This window comes from Pundamilia nyererei, unplaced genomic scaffold (assembly GCF_000239375.1).
Source record: "Pundamilia nyererei isolate P.nyererei 1_Seehausen unplaced genomic scaffold, PunNye1.0 scaffold00004, whole genome shotgun sequence".
Taxonomy (NCBI): domain Eukaryota; kingdom Metazoa; phylum Chordata; class Actinopteri; order Cichliformes; family Cichlidae; genus Pundamilia; species Pundamilia nyererei.
In genome coordinates, this window is record NW_005187405.1 from 4,361,704 (window position 1) to 4,380,877 (window position 19,174).

General features: G+C 40.3%; 1 protein-coding gene across 2 annotated transcripts in view; it reads right to left on the minus strand.

The window, feature by feature from the left end:
• ephb1 (EPH receptor B1) overlaps window positions 1–19,174 on the minus strand; it is a 165,791-nt gene that overhangs the window by 48,292 nt on the left and 98,325 nt on the right. For both annotated transcript variants that reach the window (XM_005721271.1, XM_013912804.1), the window contains exons 5-6: window positions 13,326–13,661; window positions 780–904 (exon numbers count right to left, since the gene is read on the minus strand). In XM_005721271.1, coding sequence (XP_005721328.1) covers window positions 780–904; window positions 13,326–13,661 — 461 coding nt within the window. The remainder of the gene's footprint in view (window positions 1–779; window positions 905–13,325; window positions 13,662–19,174) is intronic.

Sequence of the window (19,174 nt, forward strand, 5' to 3'; positions counted from 1 at the left end):
GTTCTCTCTGATAGAAAATGCTAAATGTGACAAAACTATTCTAAGGTGGGATTGTGAATATTGATCGCAAAGCCTTAGCCAAAATGAGTTTGTGTGAAGTAAATAACTCAACACAAAAAGAATAAAAAAAAAACATTGATAAAACTATATTGATTTTTTATCTTTTATTTGAAAAGCAGAACATGAGTGAAGGTGCACCAAATCTTAGCTTAGGATGACAAGGACTGGAGAGAAAAAAAAACAAACTGCACAACCAACTTTGCTATACCTATCGATCAGCTTGAGGAGGACAAACAAGGACCCAAACAAAAAAGCTAAAGTCTCCAATCTCTCAGTATCATTATGTTCAAGGCCTTGGGAAAAGCCTACAGGTCAATACTTGTGCAGCAGAGGCTCCGTGGGGTAGGACTGGCGACTTAATAAAGCAGACGTATTGTGTGTGAGCAGACGGGTCGATGTGACTCCCTCCAGATGCAATGCATTTTCACAGTGGGACAGGTTGCTGCACTACGCAGAGTGGGCCTGGAGCAGAGGTCAAACTATTCGCTTCATCAGCAGCCGAAACCAAAGAACAGTGGGAGAGGCAGAGTGAACACAGCGAAAGAACATATTATCAACCCAGGGGGACTCAGCTCAGAGATATCAAGGAGAGCTTTGGTTTTTGGGCGGATTTATATGCAGTTGAATATGCAGAGTAGACGACACGAGTAAAAGAACTTCAGCCATTACAGAAACACACACACACACACACACACAGACACACACACACACACACTTACCTTTTCATAGTAGCGTAGCTCGTAGTCGAGGATGATGCCATTTGGCTGTTCTGGTTGAGGCCATGAGAGTGTGAAGCTATTCATGGTGGAGCTGATTTGGTGCATGATGGGAACTATTGAAGGAGCTGGAGGAGACAGAACGAGTAACACAAAATTAGTGCATTTCTATAATAACCGGCTTTAATTACACATGTTTCTCGCCCACAAGTGTTTGTTGGTTGTAGGTGGTTATTCAAAAATACTCAAATTCAAGATAATTAAACAGATTGGTGAGCAAGGGTAGCCTGACTAAACAGCTGAATTGCTCAGTTCTGTGCATGTTTGTCTGTCCTCAAGGCTCAATTTCATGAAACCTGGAGGTGAAGTTAGAAAATGTGGCTTCAAATGCAGAGCGCTTTCTCTAAAGTTAGGGGATTTGCTTTAGTCCATTTAGTTCAATAATTCAATCCAAATACTTTCAAACATGATGGTCTATGTTTTAAAAAATAGTGCACTTTTGAATTCTGTACATGTGCAAATAAAACATCACGCTGCTGCACAAATACAAACTGAACTATTTCACCATCAGTATGCTTCTCAGAGTCCGAGCGGCTTAAACAGTGCAACTGCCTCTCTCATTAGTAAGCAGGTAAGCAGCTGAGTTAGAGCGATTAGGCCTGCTCTCTGCCATATTCTGGCACCGCAGGACCAAATATAAACTGGCTTTAGCCAAAACAGATCTGCCAATTTTGGCCGAGATTTGTGGGCGTGGACTTGGGCCGAGCGAGCAGGACTCTGGCTACCAGAATGGTCCATCACCACGAGCCTGGCAAGTGTCCCGCTACCATTGTGTTAGATTTTGTCCGCTGATGGGCAGAGAATTCAGGAGCATGAGTGTAGCCTCTACAGGATGCACTGGATCAGTTCTCCCTTTTCTTTCACGACTACTCATTCACACAGTTGTGTTAACTTAGACTTAAAAACTTAAATATCAACTTGTTTTCATTTCTGTCATTATTAAATTTCATAAACATTTTTTTTTCTTGAAAATTCAGTGAGAGTATAGGTAGTGAAACTAAATAAAACAGACACTGAGTGTCTTTGCTACCTTTGGGTTATAAAAAAATGAAAATATTGCACATTTTTATACTGATCAATCTCATGTTCTGTAAAAATAATTTTATATTAATTCACAATTTGCATCACAAGTTATTGTGTGGACTGCCGAGGCGTATTACAACGATAACACTGTAAATACACGTTATTACTTTTGCCTTTAAAGAAAAAAGCACTTAAGGCTTAAAATCATTAAACTGATGAGACAAAATTATCATACTTGGCCACTTATTCATTCAGGAAATTGAACCATTATTATAAATGAGTGAGTCAGTACGTGACCCCACAGCAGTGAATTTAAAGTCAGATGTTTTCATTCAGTCAGGTTTGAGTAAAAAACATTGACTGATCAAAATCTGGTCATTACAAAACCATCAGCTTCGAGGGAAATTGTGCATTTTCTGCATAAGCAGCTGTTACGTCCAAAATAATACATACTGAAAATAGACCCAGTAGAAATCACTTTGCATTTTATATTATTCATTTAATCAGTTTTTGTGTTATTAAGGAAAAAGTCTTGGGACCATTTATGAGTTTTCTCTTTTTCATTTAGTTGAATTATATACAAATAGATTGTGTTTGTTTGATTTCTTGTACACTTGCTTGTTGCATTTGAAAAGGTGAGTCCTGCAAAACCCTTACTGGCTTCTTTCCTATCATGCATAACAGTATTTGTATCTTCTGCTCAACTGTGTAAATAAATACGAAACTTGTGCATTTCATATTATGATTAATAAATGCAGACATCTTGGTAATTCCAAAAGATTTGGGGTTTTTTGTTGTTTTTTTCACTTGCAACAGTATACTCTATTATTAGCGATATCAGTATCAGTGATGTCCTAGTGAACCAAATTATAGAGCAGAAAGGGAAAAAAAGCAAGCTTTGCACCCAGCCAGTATATTCAAGACGGAGTCAATACAAACAATGCCCCTGTTTGCATATGAACTGCATCTTTTTCATGTAATGAAACCCTTTAAAATCAAATCACTATAGTACCGTGATTGTTTTGACCCAGCTCCACCGTATATTCCATCCTTCAGCCCAAGTACACCTGAACGCACACACACGGGCTGTCAATTAACCCCGACAGTAAGCAATTTCCTGCTCATCTCATATTTTTTTGCCCTCTGCAACTGTCATACCGCTATCATCTGTGCTCCTCTTCATGCTTCACATGTTGCTCGGAGATTGTATTATAAATAAAACTTGTTAAAACTTGCGCTGTGTGTGCATGCCGATGTGCCTGCGCTTATGTTTGCGTGCTGTGTTATATCTTTGAATTTAAGTTAGATGAAAGTCTAAGAAGACATTTTTTAAAATTCAAGATAAGACCTCTGTGTGAACCAGAGCGGGATCTGATCAGCTGCAAGCATGTTTTTAATCTATATGGACTACAAGTGTGAAGTAAAATGAATTGAACTGAAATTAAATTGAATCCTATTTTTACCGTTTAAAATAAAAAAGATGTCGCATGCTGATGCGGTGTCCCTCAGGCTGTCTTACTGCTTAGTATTACTTCTTTTACTATTTTTGTCACTGCTGTTATTTAGCGAATCTGTGTCGCGTTGTTGCTGAATGCAGTATCTAAGCTACTTTGACAATGATTTTTCTTACTCCCGTTTGTAGTATTAAAGTATGTAATCCCATTAAGACTTTAAATATCACAAACAGTGTCACATTGACTGTAAGTTTTGGGGGTTTTCTTTCTTTTGGTCCACATGGGACCCATTTTGCCTTCCTCTGGCTGGAGCTTACACTCCAAAGGTCTGGAATTCTGTGTGGGGAAAAAAAACAAACGAGCCCAGAGCAAAATGAAATACTACTTCAGGTTTCAAGAAAGACAGGACAGAAGAGTCTCATTGTGCTTCTGTCTGGTAACAGATGGAAAGAATAGCTCAAAGAATCAAGCCAAAGGCTACCACAATGTCTTTTCATGCCAGATATGTCTGATTTAGACTTCTGCGGGAAACCTACGTCGTAAGCAGAAACCCTTTTTAACACTAACCTTCCACATAACCTGACACGCACCTCTCGAGAAATGTAACTACACGTCAGGTCGATGTGACCTGTAACTATTGTAATTGGCCAGTGTAGCGCCATTGAATCCTCCTATTAAGACCGGATACCCAGAGGGGGAAAAAATGTCCCAACATTTCGTGTTTTTTCTATACGCTTCCAGCACGGTGATTAATGTGTAACCATACACACGCATAAATGTAGCCAACCATGTCTGCCATAATGTAAGTTAAGTCATAGGCTCTATAAAGGCTCCACACAGAAGTCTGAATCAGAAATTAGGGGAGGATTAAAAGAAAACGGTAAAGATTTGATTACTTGTGCTGTAATGGGACAGATCAGTCATGTGGCAATGGAGCTGCTGATAGGCTATTACCTGTGACACGATCAATCAGAGCTGTGCTTGGACACCGAGGCCACAAAGTTTAATATTTCAATTTGTAACATGCGGAGAATTTTAATATAATAACATATGTAATAATCACATTTTGTTTCAGCTGGATTTGGCATCAAAGCAGCAATAAGAAGCCAAGCCCTCTTTATTTAGCTGTCTTTGTGCTGCAGAGAGTGCAGCAAGGACTACGGCACAAATCACAAGGCTGCAGTAACTGAAGCCTGTGCTGCAAAGTGAAACAGTGAGCATATGCTGCATTTTACTTTGCACATCCATATATCACATTGTAGATACTGTAAATCTGTTTAAGCTGTATAGTTGTGTTCATTTGCACAGAAATAACACAAAAGATCAGAAAGTTAAGACACAATTTAAAACTTTATTTTGACCAAACATGTAGTTGCTCTTTCACAACTTTGGAGCTGCTGAGCGTCAGACTCTTAATAAATAATGCACCAGGATGTGTTTTCTTATTTCTGTAAAATGCATCAATCTGTGATCCAGGAGGAAACTTTTCTTTTTAAACAAAAGCAGCACAAATTATTCAATAAAAAATTAGACTGCTTAGCTTTAATGCACAAATCAGTTTCTGGAATGACATACATAAATAAGCCCCAGATTTAACTCCATCATCATAAAGTAATTCAAGCTGCTATAATGGACTCTAATTAAAAGTTAAAGGATGAATTAAACCAGAGTTACTCATCAAACCAATTTATGAAGACACAAGCGACTTTGATTATAAAATATATTCTGCCTACTGCTCATGTAAGTTCAAAGCCTTGGTGTTTCATATAGTCCTGGAAAGAAATCCTCACCCCCATGTTTGCAGGCATAAATACAGCCCCACACAAGCCCATGCTCTACATTGTGCACCTATCAGCCACTTGGCTCTTGGCCTGCTCGCTGAGGCCTAGTCATCACTCCACCTGGTCTCCACTCACATCTTGCTGAATAACTCCTCTGTTCAAAAGGCAGCAAATGGCACCCTCTCTCAACTAAGTCATCTTTTTATCACAGTCCTTGGTGATTATTCCATTTCTTTTGCTTCTCTGTGTACTTCACTCTTGCATAAGCATTCAAGTTATAGTAGGGAAAAAACCCTCTGACCTTTTTACATGTGTTTGCACGTAAATCCTGTTTTCTAAGAAAACCAAGGTTATTCGACAGCTTCGACAGCGTCGACTGGGGTTAGTATTTCTTGATGTGAATGTCAGATAATTTTGTAAAATGTAAATGTTGAACAAATGAATAGGCTCTGTTTATCCTGTCAGTGTGAATGGATTTTGTTCCGTCTGCCTTTCTTGGCTCTCACCTCCTGCCCCCACCTTTCCTGCTCCTATACCCTAGACAGAGAGTGTAAGGGCTAAGCTTCACCTCAGTGCACTTCAGCCTCTCTGCTTCTCAGGCTAGTTCACGCTCCACTGACCAGGGCTAGGGCTGCCTGGGCCGCATTATCAATTACCGGCCACAGGCACACACTGTTCCTGACAGACCCCAGGGAGGGGCACTCCACGCAGAAATTACTGCAGCAAAAAAAGAGAAGAAAAAAAAGAAGAAGAGGGGAGCCCTGAGTCCTTGTCCCAACCAAATTCATACAGAAAAACAATGAAATTGTTTTTTCTTTTTTTCCCAGCGATTCAGGTGTTGTGCGTCACTGATGGCCAATTTGGAGGAACAACATCCAATCAGAGCCTTTTATGTTCATTAACTAGTGCTAGAGGATCTCATACAATACAAGAGCTGAGATGTTCTTGTTATTACTCCTTTAACCAATTTAAGTTTGGCATAACTAATGCAGTTGTTGTTTCCCAAAAGCACAACACAGACTCTCAGTGAACTCAAACATCAGCTCAACTGGAATAATGTGATATTAACATGTACCCTTATAATATACATTTCCACTACCCTCTCTGAAGAGGAGAGGGAATTTTTTTTTTTTTAAAACAGCCGTGTCCCACTGGACAAACTGACTGTGCTCGGAGAAGAAAAGCAGAACAGGAAAAAAAAAAAATCATGTGCACATGTATGTGGGTCCTACCAGGCTACGTGTGAAGAGCCTGTCACAGACAATGTGTCGTGCCTATATGAGGGTGAGGTTCAGCCCAATGAAGCACCGCTGTCCCCACCAACTGCGTCCCCCGCTGTCACCATGGGACGATGATGGTGACAGTGATTGGTGACTGTGTCCTGCACTCCTCCCTCCCCCCTCCATCCTTCCCATCCCTTGCTCCTGTGCTCCACTTTTATCTGGCCTCACTCACAGCCCCTGGCTTTTAATGCAGAGCTCGGCTCACCATTAATCAAAGTCAAAGCCTCCAAGCTTCTGACTTAGACAGAAAGAGAGAGAGAAAAGAAGGAGGGACAGAGATGGGCCGGGACAGAAGCACGAGACAAAGTGATGAAAGAATGAAAAGCTTATTTTTTTTCTGCAATTAATCAACTGTAGAATATAGATGAGGTGAAGCACCACTTTGCATGTGTGCCACAAAGCTGAGGCTGTGGTTTCGCAGTGATTCCTCCAGCATGAAGTTGGTATAACTAATGTTAAACAGGAATGGTCAAAACTACTGCAGAGATACCGCAACTTTTAGTCTTCTTGGAAAAAGATCTGAACAAAAAAGGTGTATATCATCCATCTTTGGAAAGTCCCTCAAAAGCTATAGTAGAGATTACATAACTGTTTCCACAAGGTCAGAAGTGCTGCCTCAGACTAACAGAGTAAAGTTAATGTGTAAAAAGTGTGAAGCTCCCTTTGAATTATTAGTTAAAGGCTATTTTCTGTATCTTGTACAAGGCAGTCAAATTGTTTTATAAGGTCAAACTCAAAATGAGAATAAAAGTTTCCAGTCTCCTTTCTTTCTCTGTGGCCTTTTTCTCATTAGAAACAGACTGAGATGGCTATACAAGTTCCTCGTATTCACATTTGAATTCCCGGCTAGAAATTCCTGCTCTGCCTCAGTTAGTATATGACAGAACAGAAAGTTATACTAGAATTCGTCAGCAGATCTTGTGCCACAGCCATATTCACTTCTGTGCAAAGGGGGGGGAAAGCAAACAAATATATATAAACATATTCGTTGCCACATGTACAAGTTGTTCTTTGTGCACTCGTGTTTTGTTTTTCAAGACGCTGCCACGCTACTGAACTGTGAAGCCTCTTAATAGCAACTCAGTGTCTCAGATGAGGGAAGCAGCCTATGTTGCCGTGCCTCTGTCAAAGGCATAGGTTCGACTGCCTTCCACCTTATTATCAGGGGCTCAGAGGGCCAAGCCAGCCATGACTACATGGTAATGGGCCTCTCTTGAACATCTTAAAGAGGGATCAGTTCAGCGCCAAGGATTTCTGTCAAGGAACCATGGTTTGAATTATTTTTAAAATCACATTATACGTGGACGATTCCAAACACAGAAAAAAAAGGAAGCACACACACAAGAAAAAAAAAGAAGAAAATACCACATACTTTCACACAGGAACAAGCGCACACAGAAACACAAACGTATGCTTACTTAAAACATCACATAGAGACATCAGAACTGACAAGGTGGCTCAGTGGCATCAGAACCGACACTTTTATTTTTTTCCCGCCTGCAGCTAATACCTCATTTTCTGGATCCAGGGACAGGATCCAACAGTTATGGGAACAGACATTAAGTGAAATAAAAATGGCACACTGGAGAGAGCCTCAAGACCCGTTTAAGATGATGAAGCTCTCAGACACCCTAAATCTTATACAGTGAGTGTAAAGCAACAAGAAACAAGGCAACACCCCAAAACAAATGGAAAGGCTGTAAACTGAAAAGACATAATGAGCAGTGTCTCCATGGACATGTTTGCCTAACATCTCATTGGGTTTTAGAACCCCACAGATGGCAGCTCTCTTTAATTCATCTGGTTGTTTGGATTTCAGTCTACTGCACTACATCTTAGTATCTTAAATGCAACTCGCCCAGGCAGACTTGCCCATAGAAGGCTTAGGATAGTAGTGTTTGCATTTCTGTGGGAATGGCTCTCCAAACAGCAACTAAGTGGAGGAGGATTGTTTGTAGATACACTTGGCGTTCTGTGGTCTGAGGGATTGTTGGCACATAATCTAGGTCAAGAAGGCTGTGCTAGTAAGATCAGAGAAATGTTGGGTATTAGCTCCATAAAACGGCACCAGTCAAGAGGCTTTTGGATATTTATTTCATGAAGTGTTCACTAAAACCCCACATAACAATTCAGGGAACAGAGTTACCACATTTGAAAAGGTTGGGATAAAAAAACACAACAAAAACACTTTGCTAGCAGCACTTTGTACAAGTTAACTGCCCAGGATGGAATAAATGAGGGAACACGGCTAGCACAGTGTAGTATTCACCACACGTTTATGGTTTTACTGCCAATGGTGTGATATTTAACTCTGTGGCCATATTGTATTTAACTAAATCCAAAAGAGAGTTTCTTAATCTTTAAATTAAACAACATACACAAAAGCTATTATCCAGTGGCCAAGATAGATAAATATGACTAAATTCAGGCCAGGCTTGAATGATGGTCTTAACGGGGGCAGTATATAACCTGTGTGTCTTTATCATTATATGTGTGTGTGTGTGCGTGTTTGTTTCCTGGAGAGCAAAGGCTGTGAATGAACTCCTAAATCACACTATTGATCAGCCCTTCCTCCCAGACACACGCTGGGATCGAGGGCAGTTAAATGGCCTCTTTGGTGATTCACACTAAATCCCCTTACCCCCCTCCCCCACTATCCTCTCCTTTTCTTCTACTCCTCCACAGTCTCCCCTTGCTCCCCTCAACCTTGTCTTTTCATAGCCAGTTCATGCTACAGCCATCTAAATACTGCTGCATACTGTTTTCTGGATACCCTTGGTTTACCGCAATCACACGACTATTTATGGTGAACCCAAGTCGAAATGAAAATGCAGAGACTTCACCAACACAAGTGCAAACTTTTTATCATGATCACTTGAACACATATCCCCTCACAGGTTGTTATCAGACCAGAAAGGCAATAATGTAACACTGCCCTTGACAAACAGCCTATATTTCACAGGTAGGCTCTACTTATCTTCTAAATTATATATTTTATGGTGTTATTTGTAGTTTAGAATCAGGGAAATGTAAATTTTTGCTATCAATGCCTGAACTGAAATTGAGTGTGAAACTGATAAAACTGTCTTTTTATTGCTTTTCCGTGACCTGAAACTATATCACTGCCCGTACGCTTTGGAGTCATGTTAAGGTGCAATGCTGTATATGGATATAAAGGCTATAGTTTAAGATAGTCTTCAAAAAGTTGATCCTTTAGTCTTAAATTCAATCCGCAAGACCTCACGACAACTATGGATTGTATAAATAAGTAAGCAATATGTACATTTCCATGGCAAACATGGAAATTAGCCACCTGTAGCAAAACATGCAAGCCTTACATGTGAAAGATCACTGGTTATATTCTGGGAACTTGTGACATCTAGTCCACTCCTAGTCTAGTCCCTATCAGGTCCCAGTCCCAAATAACTGGAAGGGTTGCATCACGCTGGGCTTCTGGTGTAAAATCTGTTGTGGTGACCCCTTTGGAAAATAAGAGATCAGTCAAAAATACCTTATTGATGAAAACTGCTAACTGCATTATGGATCTCTATGCCAGATCTCTTCTGGCCTACCCAGTGCAGGGTGATTTGTCCATTGATCAGTATAAACATCTTGCTTTTTATTTGTTCTAATAGCTTTTACTTTATGGATAATGTTTAGCAAAGCCACAAATTCATACAACTGGGAATACTCTCATCGATCAAGACTCTAGAATCTGCTGAGGCAAATTTCCACATCCTCATCTGTGCACTCTGGTTCAAATAAATATGGCCAACCTTCAAGCCAAAGTGACTCGCTACCTAACTCATAGAAGATTTAGCTGCTTAGTTTCCAGAAAGTCAACGCATAGTTTGCGCAGTCACACAACAACCACAATAAAACAGAAAAATACCAACTTGAAATAAACTGGTCAACAACTGATTTTATATGTTCCTCGAGGCTAAGATGTACAGGATACAAATGCTTGTTACATTACTCAGTCACACTCCCTCCACAAATAAACAGCTGTGCACACAAATAAGGTTTAGGTGTTATTTTCTATTTCATTTAGAGATGGAGTTACTTTTCCCTTCGCATAAGCTGGGAAATTTGCCAACAGAAACTGTTGCACATTTGATTGACTTTATACTTCATATATTTTAAATTGATTGTAGAGATGCTGGAAACAACAGAGTTTTTCATGGATGCATGAAAGTCTGCAGGGGACTTGTGGACACACTTTGATGGCAACATTTAAATGGCGCAGCCCATCGTGCTTTACTTTACACTGAATTTGTTCAGTGAATGTATAAGATGATGTAAGTATTCAATGTTTCTGAAAGTATAAATGTGCTTCACTGCTGCACTGAAGAGTCTTTGGGAATCTAGAACCTTATATCTTAAGGATGTCTTTGTTGTTGTTGTTGGGTGTTTTTTCTTCTTTTTTTTGAGCGCATTAACATTTATCCCTTCTGGATACTTCTACATCGTTATTGACCTCGAAAACCCCCATTGAAGTCAGGAACAGTGCAATTACCTGTCTACAAAGGGGCCATATAGAGCTGGACATAGGCTTGGCAGATTACTAGCAGACACCTCATTACTGCAGCAGACTTCAACAATAGGCCTGGGCATTGCTTCTTCTACATCTATCTGTCAAGTGTACTATTAGTCTGTCAAATGGGGACAGTCAGCACCATTAGGCCACCTTGATAATCAGACCTATTTACTCCCTCATTTTCCTCTTCTTCACTGTCAGTCTTTCAGTCTGGTAGGGGGAAAAAAAGCACTCCATTTCTCCATCCTGCCTTGCCTTCCCTCCCACTCATCTCCTGATTCTTTCTCAGACAAAGACAAGTTCAGTTGGTCATTATGTTCCTCAGAGAGTCGTTGTAATCAAATGTGGTATGCCCTCAACCAAGCGGGCCAAATTCAATTTCAAAATGTAGTCCCACACAAAGGAGATCTGGATGAAGCAATTACTATGTCACTGGTCTTTGATATAAATGTAAAGTTCATTCTACAATTAAAGTAAAACAGGGCTCAACTAGACTTCGTTTGATATTATATATTTTATCAGCGGATGAGAGTATGTATTTGCACATCTTTAGAGGATAGGAAACATGACATGAGCTATCAAAGTGCACGACTGACGAAAGGATCCGTGGACCCAGGCTACTAAAAACTTGTCACTTTCTTCCTTTCGAGACTCAACAATCTTTTTTTTCCACTAAGCAACTCCACTTTATGTTTGTTTAATTCCCCCAAGCTTTGCTTTTTACAGTTCGACCCATCCACAAACAGAAAAAAGGAAGAAAGCCTCATTTAAATGTTTCACATGGTCAGTATTTGTCCCTTGATAGGTGTTTTTTTGTGTACAAGTCAAAGCTCTACAAAAGCATGAAAAAATCGCTTGTAGCAAAAAGGACCATCAAAGTCAATATCCTCAACCTGTCATTTCCATTGGATGGGCTTGGCTCCCACCACACAAATCACACAAGCAAGTACAGAGACACAGACAGGGAGAATAAGAGGAAATAATACCACCCTGAAGCTAACCATAGCATGGACACATGTGCATCCATGTGAATACACATGGATGTATAGAAACACAAGCTTAAAAAAGTGTCCTCCAATCTGACACTTTAGTGTTGAACAGGGACGAGATTTGAATCTCAATTAGCTGCTACATACCTATAAAGCAAGCTGTGCTCTTTTTGCCCCACAATATAACATTTAACAGGCAATTTCCTCAGTTAAGGAAAGGAAGGGCTAGAAAGAGCATGTATGCATACCTCACCTGAACAATTTTCCTCTCTCTTCAAGGCCTGATTATTCACAGTTGAGAAATATGAAATCATAGTAGCCCTGAAGATTCCTAAGCCATGAAGTGTGGCTTCATAATGCACGTGATGAATACTCTATTAGGATGAAATGATTCACAGTATTTACAATAATAGGGTATTTGCCATTTCACAAATTAAACTGAAACAGAATGCAGAGTAACCAGAATGTTCAATTCAATTTTTCAATTTCATTTAAGTTACACAGCGCCAAATCACAACAACAGTTGCATCAAGGTGCTTTATATTGTAAGGTAGACCCTACAATAATACAAAGAAAACAGAGAAAACCAGAACAATTATGTTACCCCCTATGAGCAAGCACTTTGGCGACAGTGGGAAGGAAAAACTCCCTTTTAACAGGAAGAAACCTCCAGCAGAACCAGGTTCATGGAGGGGCGGCCGTCTGCCGCGATCGGTTGAGGTAAGAGGAGCAAGACAGGAAAAAAAACATGCTGTGGAAGAGAGCTAGAGATTAATAACAGCTATTCTCAAATGAAGAGAAGTGTATAAACACATAGTGGGTGAAAAAGCTGACTAAAGATGAAATACTCAATGCATCATGGGAATACCCCAGCAGCCTAGACCTATTGCAGCGTAATTAAGGGAGGATTCAGTGTCACCTGATCCAGCCTTAACTATATGCTTTAGAAAAAAGGAAAGTTTTAAGCCTAATCTTGAAGCACAAGTAAGCCAGAGAAACATGCTCTCTCTTTCTAGTCCTCTGTCAGTACTCTAGCTGCCTAAAGGAAGCATGAATGATGTAAACAGAATTGGTCTTAGCACGGAACCCTGTGGAACTCCCTAATTAACCTTAGTGTGTGAAGACTCTCCACTCTCCATTTACATGAACAAATTGGAGTCTATACTAGATAGATATGATTCAAACCACTGCACACAGTACCTTTAATACCAACAACATGCTCTAATCGCTGTAATAAAATATTATAGTCAACAGTATCGAACGCTGCACTGAGATCAGGACAAGCACGTCATTTGTAACCTTCACTAAAGCTCTTTCTAGACTGTACTGTAACAGAACACTTACCAAAAGTAAACAGCTAAAATGAAAAACAACATTGATATGGACAGCGTTTTGAATGATCATGGAAGGAAAGGTACTTACCAGCCTGGTTGGTGGTGATATCTATGGAAACATGCTGCGCAGGGTATGGACTCTTATTGCTGACACCATTGACGGCCTGTATCTCGAAGCTGTAGACGGTATGAGCCAATAAGTTGCTGATGAACACCCTGGTCTCGGTCAGGCCCAGCTGTCTAGGAACAAACTCGACATTGTCATCACAGTGGGAACAGGAACGCCGGTTGGCCTGGCACTTCTTGCACACTATGTTGTAGACGACATCATCACGACCACCCGTCTCCCTGGGGGCATGCCACTCCAGGATCACCGAGGTTTCATTGACGATGGAGATCACATTTCTCGGGCTGGATGGCACGCCTGTAGATATAAAAATTATGAAAGATAAACTTGAAGGTATCTGTGTAAAAGATGACATCAGGCTGAAAGAAAATTAACACATTGCTTATAAAGAGGAAAACAAAATAGTTTCATACATTTCTCTCCTTTTACTTTTGTCATTTTACAACAGTCTAATAAATACAAATGCTGGTTTTGAGAGCAACTTGTCTTTTTCTTATTTTTCTTCATCTCGAGCACAATTTGGAATGCTAATTTATTCCATTCACATCCAGAGAGATCATACAGCGAAACGTTTGTGTCTATCAAACATTGGTTATTTAGCAAAATGCAGTGTTGCATGGAGTATTCTTATCCAAGTGGCTCTGGAGATTCACGCTCCCATTCACTCCCTCATAGCCCGCAGCTGGAGCGGAACTTCAAAAACGATATTCAGAAAGAAATCAAGAAATAATGAAACTATTGTTTTGCTTGAGTGGTGGCTTAATATCAGGGTGCAGAAAAGTGCCTTGTTTGGCCTTCTGCAATTGCAGCACAATTCTTAAAGAGTTAAAATCTGTTTAAATGCCAGTGGAGAATTACTCTTAGTTGAGAGACCCTTCGACTGCTCAGAAGCAGCCCTCCCAGATACCAGACAAAGCTTTCCAAAACCCTTACTCGGTGCTCCTTAGGTTAAGTGAGGCAGCCCTGCAGAGCTGATCTGGTAGCAATTTATCTTGCATAAAGCCTGACCTTTATCATTATAAGAGAAATTAAACTGACCTATTTCTAGACCCATGACTACAGTGAACCGAAAATCAACTCAATTCTAGAAAACCTTTTGAGGAATTACTCGACTCGCCTTCTTCCTCTTTTTACTTTATTTTAGCTTTTGACCACGAGCACCTACAACAATAAGAATTTTATACAGCACATGTTCATGGAAATGAGGAAAATAGTTACCTCAGTCTACAAAGACACAATTAATTTTTGCTGCAAAGCCACACACACATACTCGGTAAGCTAAGTGAAAAATGACAGAACACACAAGAGTGGGAATGGCTGTGTTACTTCTGCAACCTCGTCTCAGGGTCTCAAAGGGTGTAACCACACAGCGTGATTATTATGGTCTGGATGAGAGGGCCGCTAACGCTCCAGACAACATGGGCAAAAGGCACATAGAAACCAGCAAATTCATATGAAAATGTGTAAAATATGTCATAGGGGTTGCTTGAGGGGACTGGAGGCAGTTTCGCTGTTAGGGACTATGGACTGCACTTCATGTTACTCACGCAGCATACATTTTATGTCATCTGTCACATAAATGCACTTGCTGGGAAAAAACATAAGCAGGTCTGTTCATGTGGAAAATGCATGCCCAAACCCACAGACAGACTATGGTGTGAATTATATGTCTAACGTCCCAGTTGCAACAATACTCTACATATGCAGGGATGCTGTAAGCAATCACACAGGACTTCCACCTGTATGATGACCTGTACCTTGGCTGTTTTAATTTGCCACAGGAAGTAATTTGGTGGCAGTTTTACTTGTAGCTCTTGGCAGACATTCCTTCAGTTACATCACACACACAACATAATTTGGTTGTGTTTACATACATACTGCTATTACAGAAATAGATCATTTCTCCAATCCCCCTCCAAAAAGAACGCCCACATTTTTTTTCTTTTTTGCACCACTCTGCAAAGTAAAGACAGTGCACACAGCAACACAAAAAGCAGGCCATTAGCATAGGAACAGTAATGATACATCATTACACATGTGCTTTTCTATAATATGGGCGAGTGCAATATGCGCAAAAGTGTCTGTGCGAATAAGACTGGTGCAGCCATCCACAGTATTTATGTCATACCCTTTAAGCAGATGTGGAAATCAAAATGACACTTTATGATACGGCTAAATAAATCGACAGGGGCACGCAAGCTGAACATGGCTTCCTAGAAAGAAGAGACGCAGCGAGGCAGAAATGCACGGCAGCAAAAAAACACCCTGAGTTAGTAGACAAAATGAAAGTCTGATCAATATTGTTATGAGTATTATGTCAAAAGTCCTACTGTGTTACTCCCCTCATGTGTTCCTCACACTCACAGGCTGATATGCATAGCGCCCTGTTACTAAGGGGGCTTTAAAATACCACCTGGACTGTAAAACACTACGGCCCAGTTTCCTTCCTTGGCTACTGATATAAAGAGAGCCCCAGTGCCCAAAATAAAAACGTCCAGATATTGTGTACTCATCCACCTTTTGAATGGTCTGAGGCTAGTGCTTCTCTTCTTTCAAACTGTTTGTTTTTATGATGTGAAAAAGGCCTTGGGGGGCCAACAGAAGGTCCCTGTGTGGAGATAGTGATCACAGCCAGAGGAGCCAGGAGAAAGAAAGAGGGGCTGTGTGGGCTGGTGAGAGATGAAAAAAACAACATGTTATAAGGATTAAAAGTGACTCTGTAAGAGACTAAAGCAATCAGAGTCGGAGTGTGTTCGTGTTAGCAGTGCTGCTTGTGAGATTTGGGTGTATTCACAGTGATGAGTGAGGAAGAACTGGAATATGAAACTGATAAAAGTACAATCTACACATCCATAACACTCGACAGTAGCTTTGAACCTTTCTTGACTCTGTGTGAGCGATACTTTAGATGTGTCAACGAGACTTAGGAAAGTTTTGAATATAAGTGGATGCTTGTGCCTGATAGTCTAGAGCATTATGTCTTCAAAGTCAGTACAAGAATTAGAGCAGGCTAGACAATTACCTTGACTTAGCTCCATTTATTACCAGTCACTGAGAGAGGAAACTGGCCAGCTGATGGCTGAGCTGTGGGAAGCACCCTTAACTGACTCCAGAAGTGGATTAAGAAAAAAAAGGCTTGTGAGAAAAGAGCAGAGATTTATTCACTTTGACAGCTTCCTCTCTTTTCCCTTTGAATTGACTATAAAATCAGAGGAAAACAGCTAAATGGGATGATGAGGAAAATGAAGAAAAAAAAACAGATAAACCATTTCAGTTAGAAATTTTTATGGGTTTTGTTTGGATTACAAAAGCACAGACGACATTCGATAGGACTCCAGGAAGTTTTCAGGGGACAGGCCACAGATATGAGTATTGAGTGAGAGCCATAACACTCAGAACCAATATGGTACAGATTACGCATACTGAAATTCATCAGAACCATACTGCTTTCCTTGTCAGTTCCCATATCTATGCTGATTCAATTACCATCCAAAGATGTTCCCCATGAACCAGTTAGCAGCTGCATATACAGCTTTTTTTTTTAAAAATGTATAAACATAATAACATATTTAGAATTTGGCAGGGTTGCTTTTATTTTTCAGCATAGACTATACATTAAAAAATGCATATTCAAATCTTGCTTTGTCACACGGAGTACCTCCTGGTGTGTTGATGGGATTTGTTTTTTCTTTCTTTGACACAAGTCCACCCGGACCTCATGCACCATCACCTTTTCCCCTGCCCCCCCGGACCAATTAGAACTGGTTTCACTGCTCGACTCCCGTCAGTTACTACTCAGCTTGTCATTCTTTTGACTCCACATACTGAGACACCCATTGTCCCAGCATGCTGGGTCACACCGACCTCTCTCCACTGAACCATGCTAACATGAAAACATTATTTATTTATTTTCATTATTTATTTATTTTTAAACACACGCACATCTGTGGGGTAGTTGGGGAATGTCAAACTGGGGCCTTGAGCTTGGGGATCAGAGTGAACATAAAACACTCACTAAAAAAGTCCAAATCAGAATGAAAAGGTTTCACACACAATCTTTGAAGCTTTATCAACATTTCTCTTCAAAATATTTGAATATGTTTTCATTTTAAAAACTGTTAAAACTGCTTTAAAATGAAAATTCAGATAGGAAGGAACATTTTCATTAACAAACCTATAAATGCACATCGCATCGACCAAACGCAGACTCTGGCAGTGTATGCACTGAGGAGCAACAGGAAACAGAGGGTTGGTCACAAAAATGTTAAGGAGAAAGATGATAAGAAAACATATGAGCAGAGATTTCTTTGCTTAGGCTGAGATGGAACCAATACTTGAAAATACACAGAGAGGTACCAAAGCATCACCAATGGAATGACTACCGAGACAAAAAGGTTGAAATCAAAAAGGAATGAGAGTAAGCTTAAATGTTCTAGCTTAATTTTTGTGGCAGATAAAACCCAATCAACAAGGATATGTGCGTTTAAAAAAAAAGTCTCTATATTTCCTTCTCCAGACTAAAACACAATCCCTGGGTTTTCAAGCTAAAGCTGGTTGAGCGTTTCCAAAATCTTGTTCTACCCAGAGCAGAATGGACACTGGCACAAAGGTAAAACTCGCATGTCTTCAAACAAAAACGTATTAACAGGGTTGTAGCTGATTCCTCTCCTCAGGCATAAACTGAAGTCAGAAAAAAATGTCTTAGATAAAGGAAATCCGAGGAGCTGGTATTTAAAAGTGCATCTCTGCCTTGGCATATTCATACCCCCAACGGGAAAAAAAAGGTTGTGGGGGGTGGGGTGGTTAGCATGCGGCCTTCAGCTCACAGAGCCATGCAACAGACAATCCATCAGCGAGCTAATCAGACTGATCAGGAGCATAGAGCCCCTACGTGCCTGATGACGGCAAGAAGTGCTTAAGCTACAGCATCAAGCTACAGGCTGGTCTGATTTAAGCTACTCTAGCAGTGCTCTTATCAAGACCTGCAGTATTAAAGAGATTGCTACTAGGATCATCTCACTAGCCCCCCTGGCTGAGATCTATGACAACTAGAGCATCACGCCTAGCTGCTACTGTATGCTTCAGCCTTCAGAAAAAGCTTTGGGCAGACAGATTTGCAGACAAATTATTTTAACACAAATTGAAAAGCTGCTAACATTTGCTTAATATTATCAATATAATATTGCTAAAAGGGACCATTTCCAACAGATTTAGCATACAGCCTTTTGGTATGTTTTACTTAAGTGTGAGTGTATTAGTAAGCAGTTTCATTTTTTTGTCTGAATACAAACAGCAATGTAACTGGACTCCTGTTACAGAGTTATAGAGAGGACCGAGCACAAAATGAAGGAGAAGAGTGGGGCAAAGGGAAAAATAACAGAACTGACAGAGCAGATAAGACGAGATTGAAAACAGAAAAAAAAGGAGCCAGTTACATTTTGAAATGGAACACAGAGCATACGGATCTATTTAAGATGTCTAAGATGGAGCTGCTGTTGAGCTGAGATTGCTTGGGGGAAAATGCAAGGCCACAAAATAAAGGCTGAGGCTTTAGCTGATGGAACACTTGCTAATTCGTCAGGCAGTGCCGTAAACTATTGGAGAGCACAGAAAACTGAGAACATCTAAAGCCTAAACAGTACCAGCACAGCTCTGCGTTTGTCCTATGCAGAGCTAAGCACTGCTTTGCAGCCATGTTACATGTCTACATGTTGTAGCCATTTACTTTCACGTCAAGAACATGTGGTTCTACAACCAGTCTGTGCGCTAGTCCTGTTTGTGCTATTGTTGCCGCAGAAAAGATAGAAGTT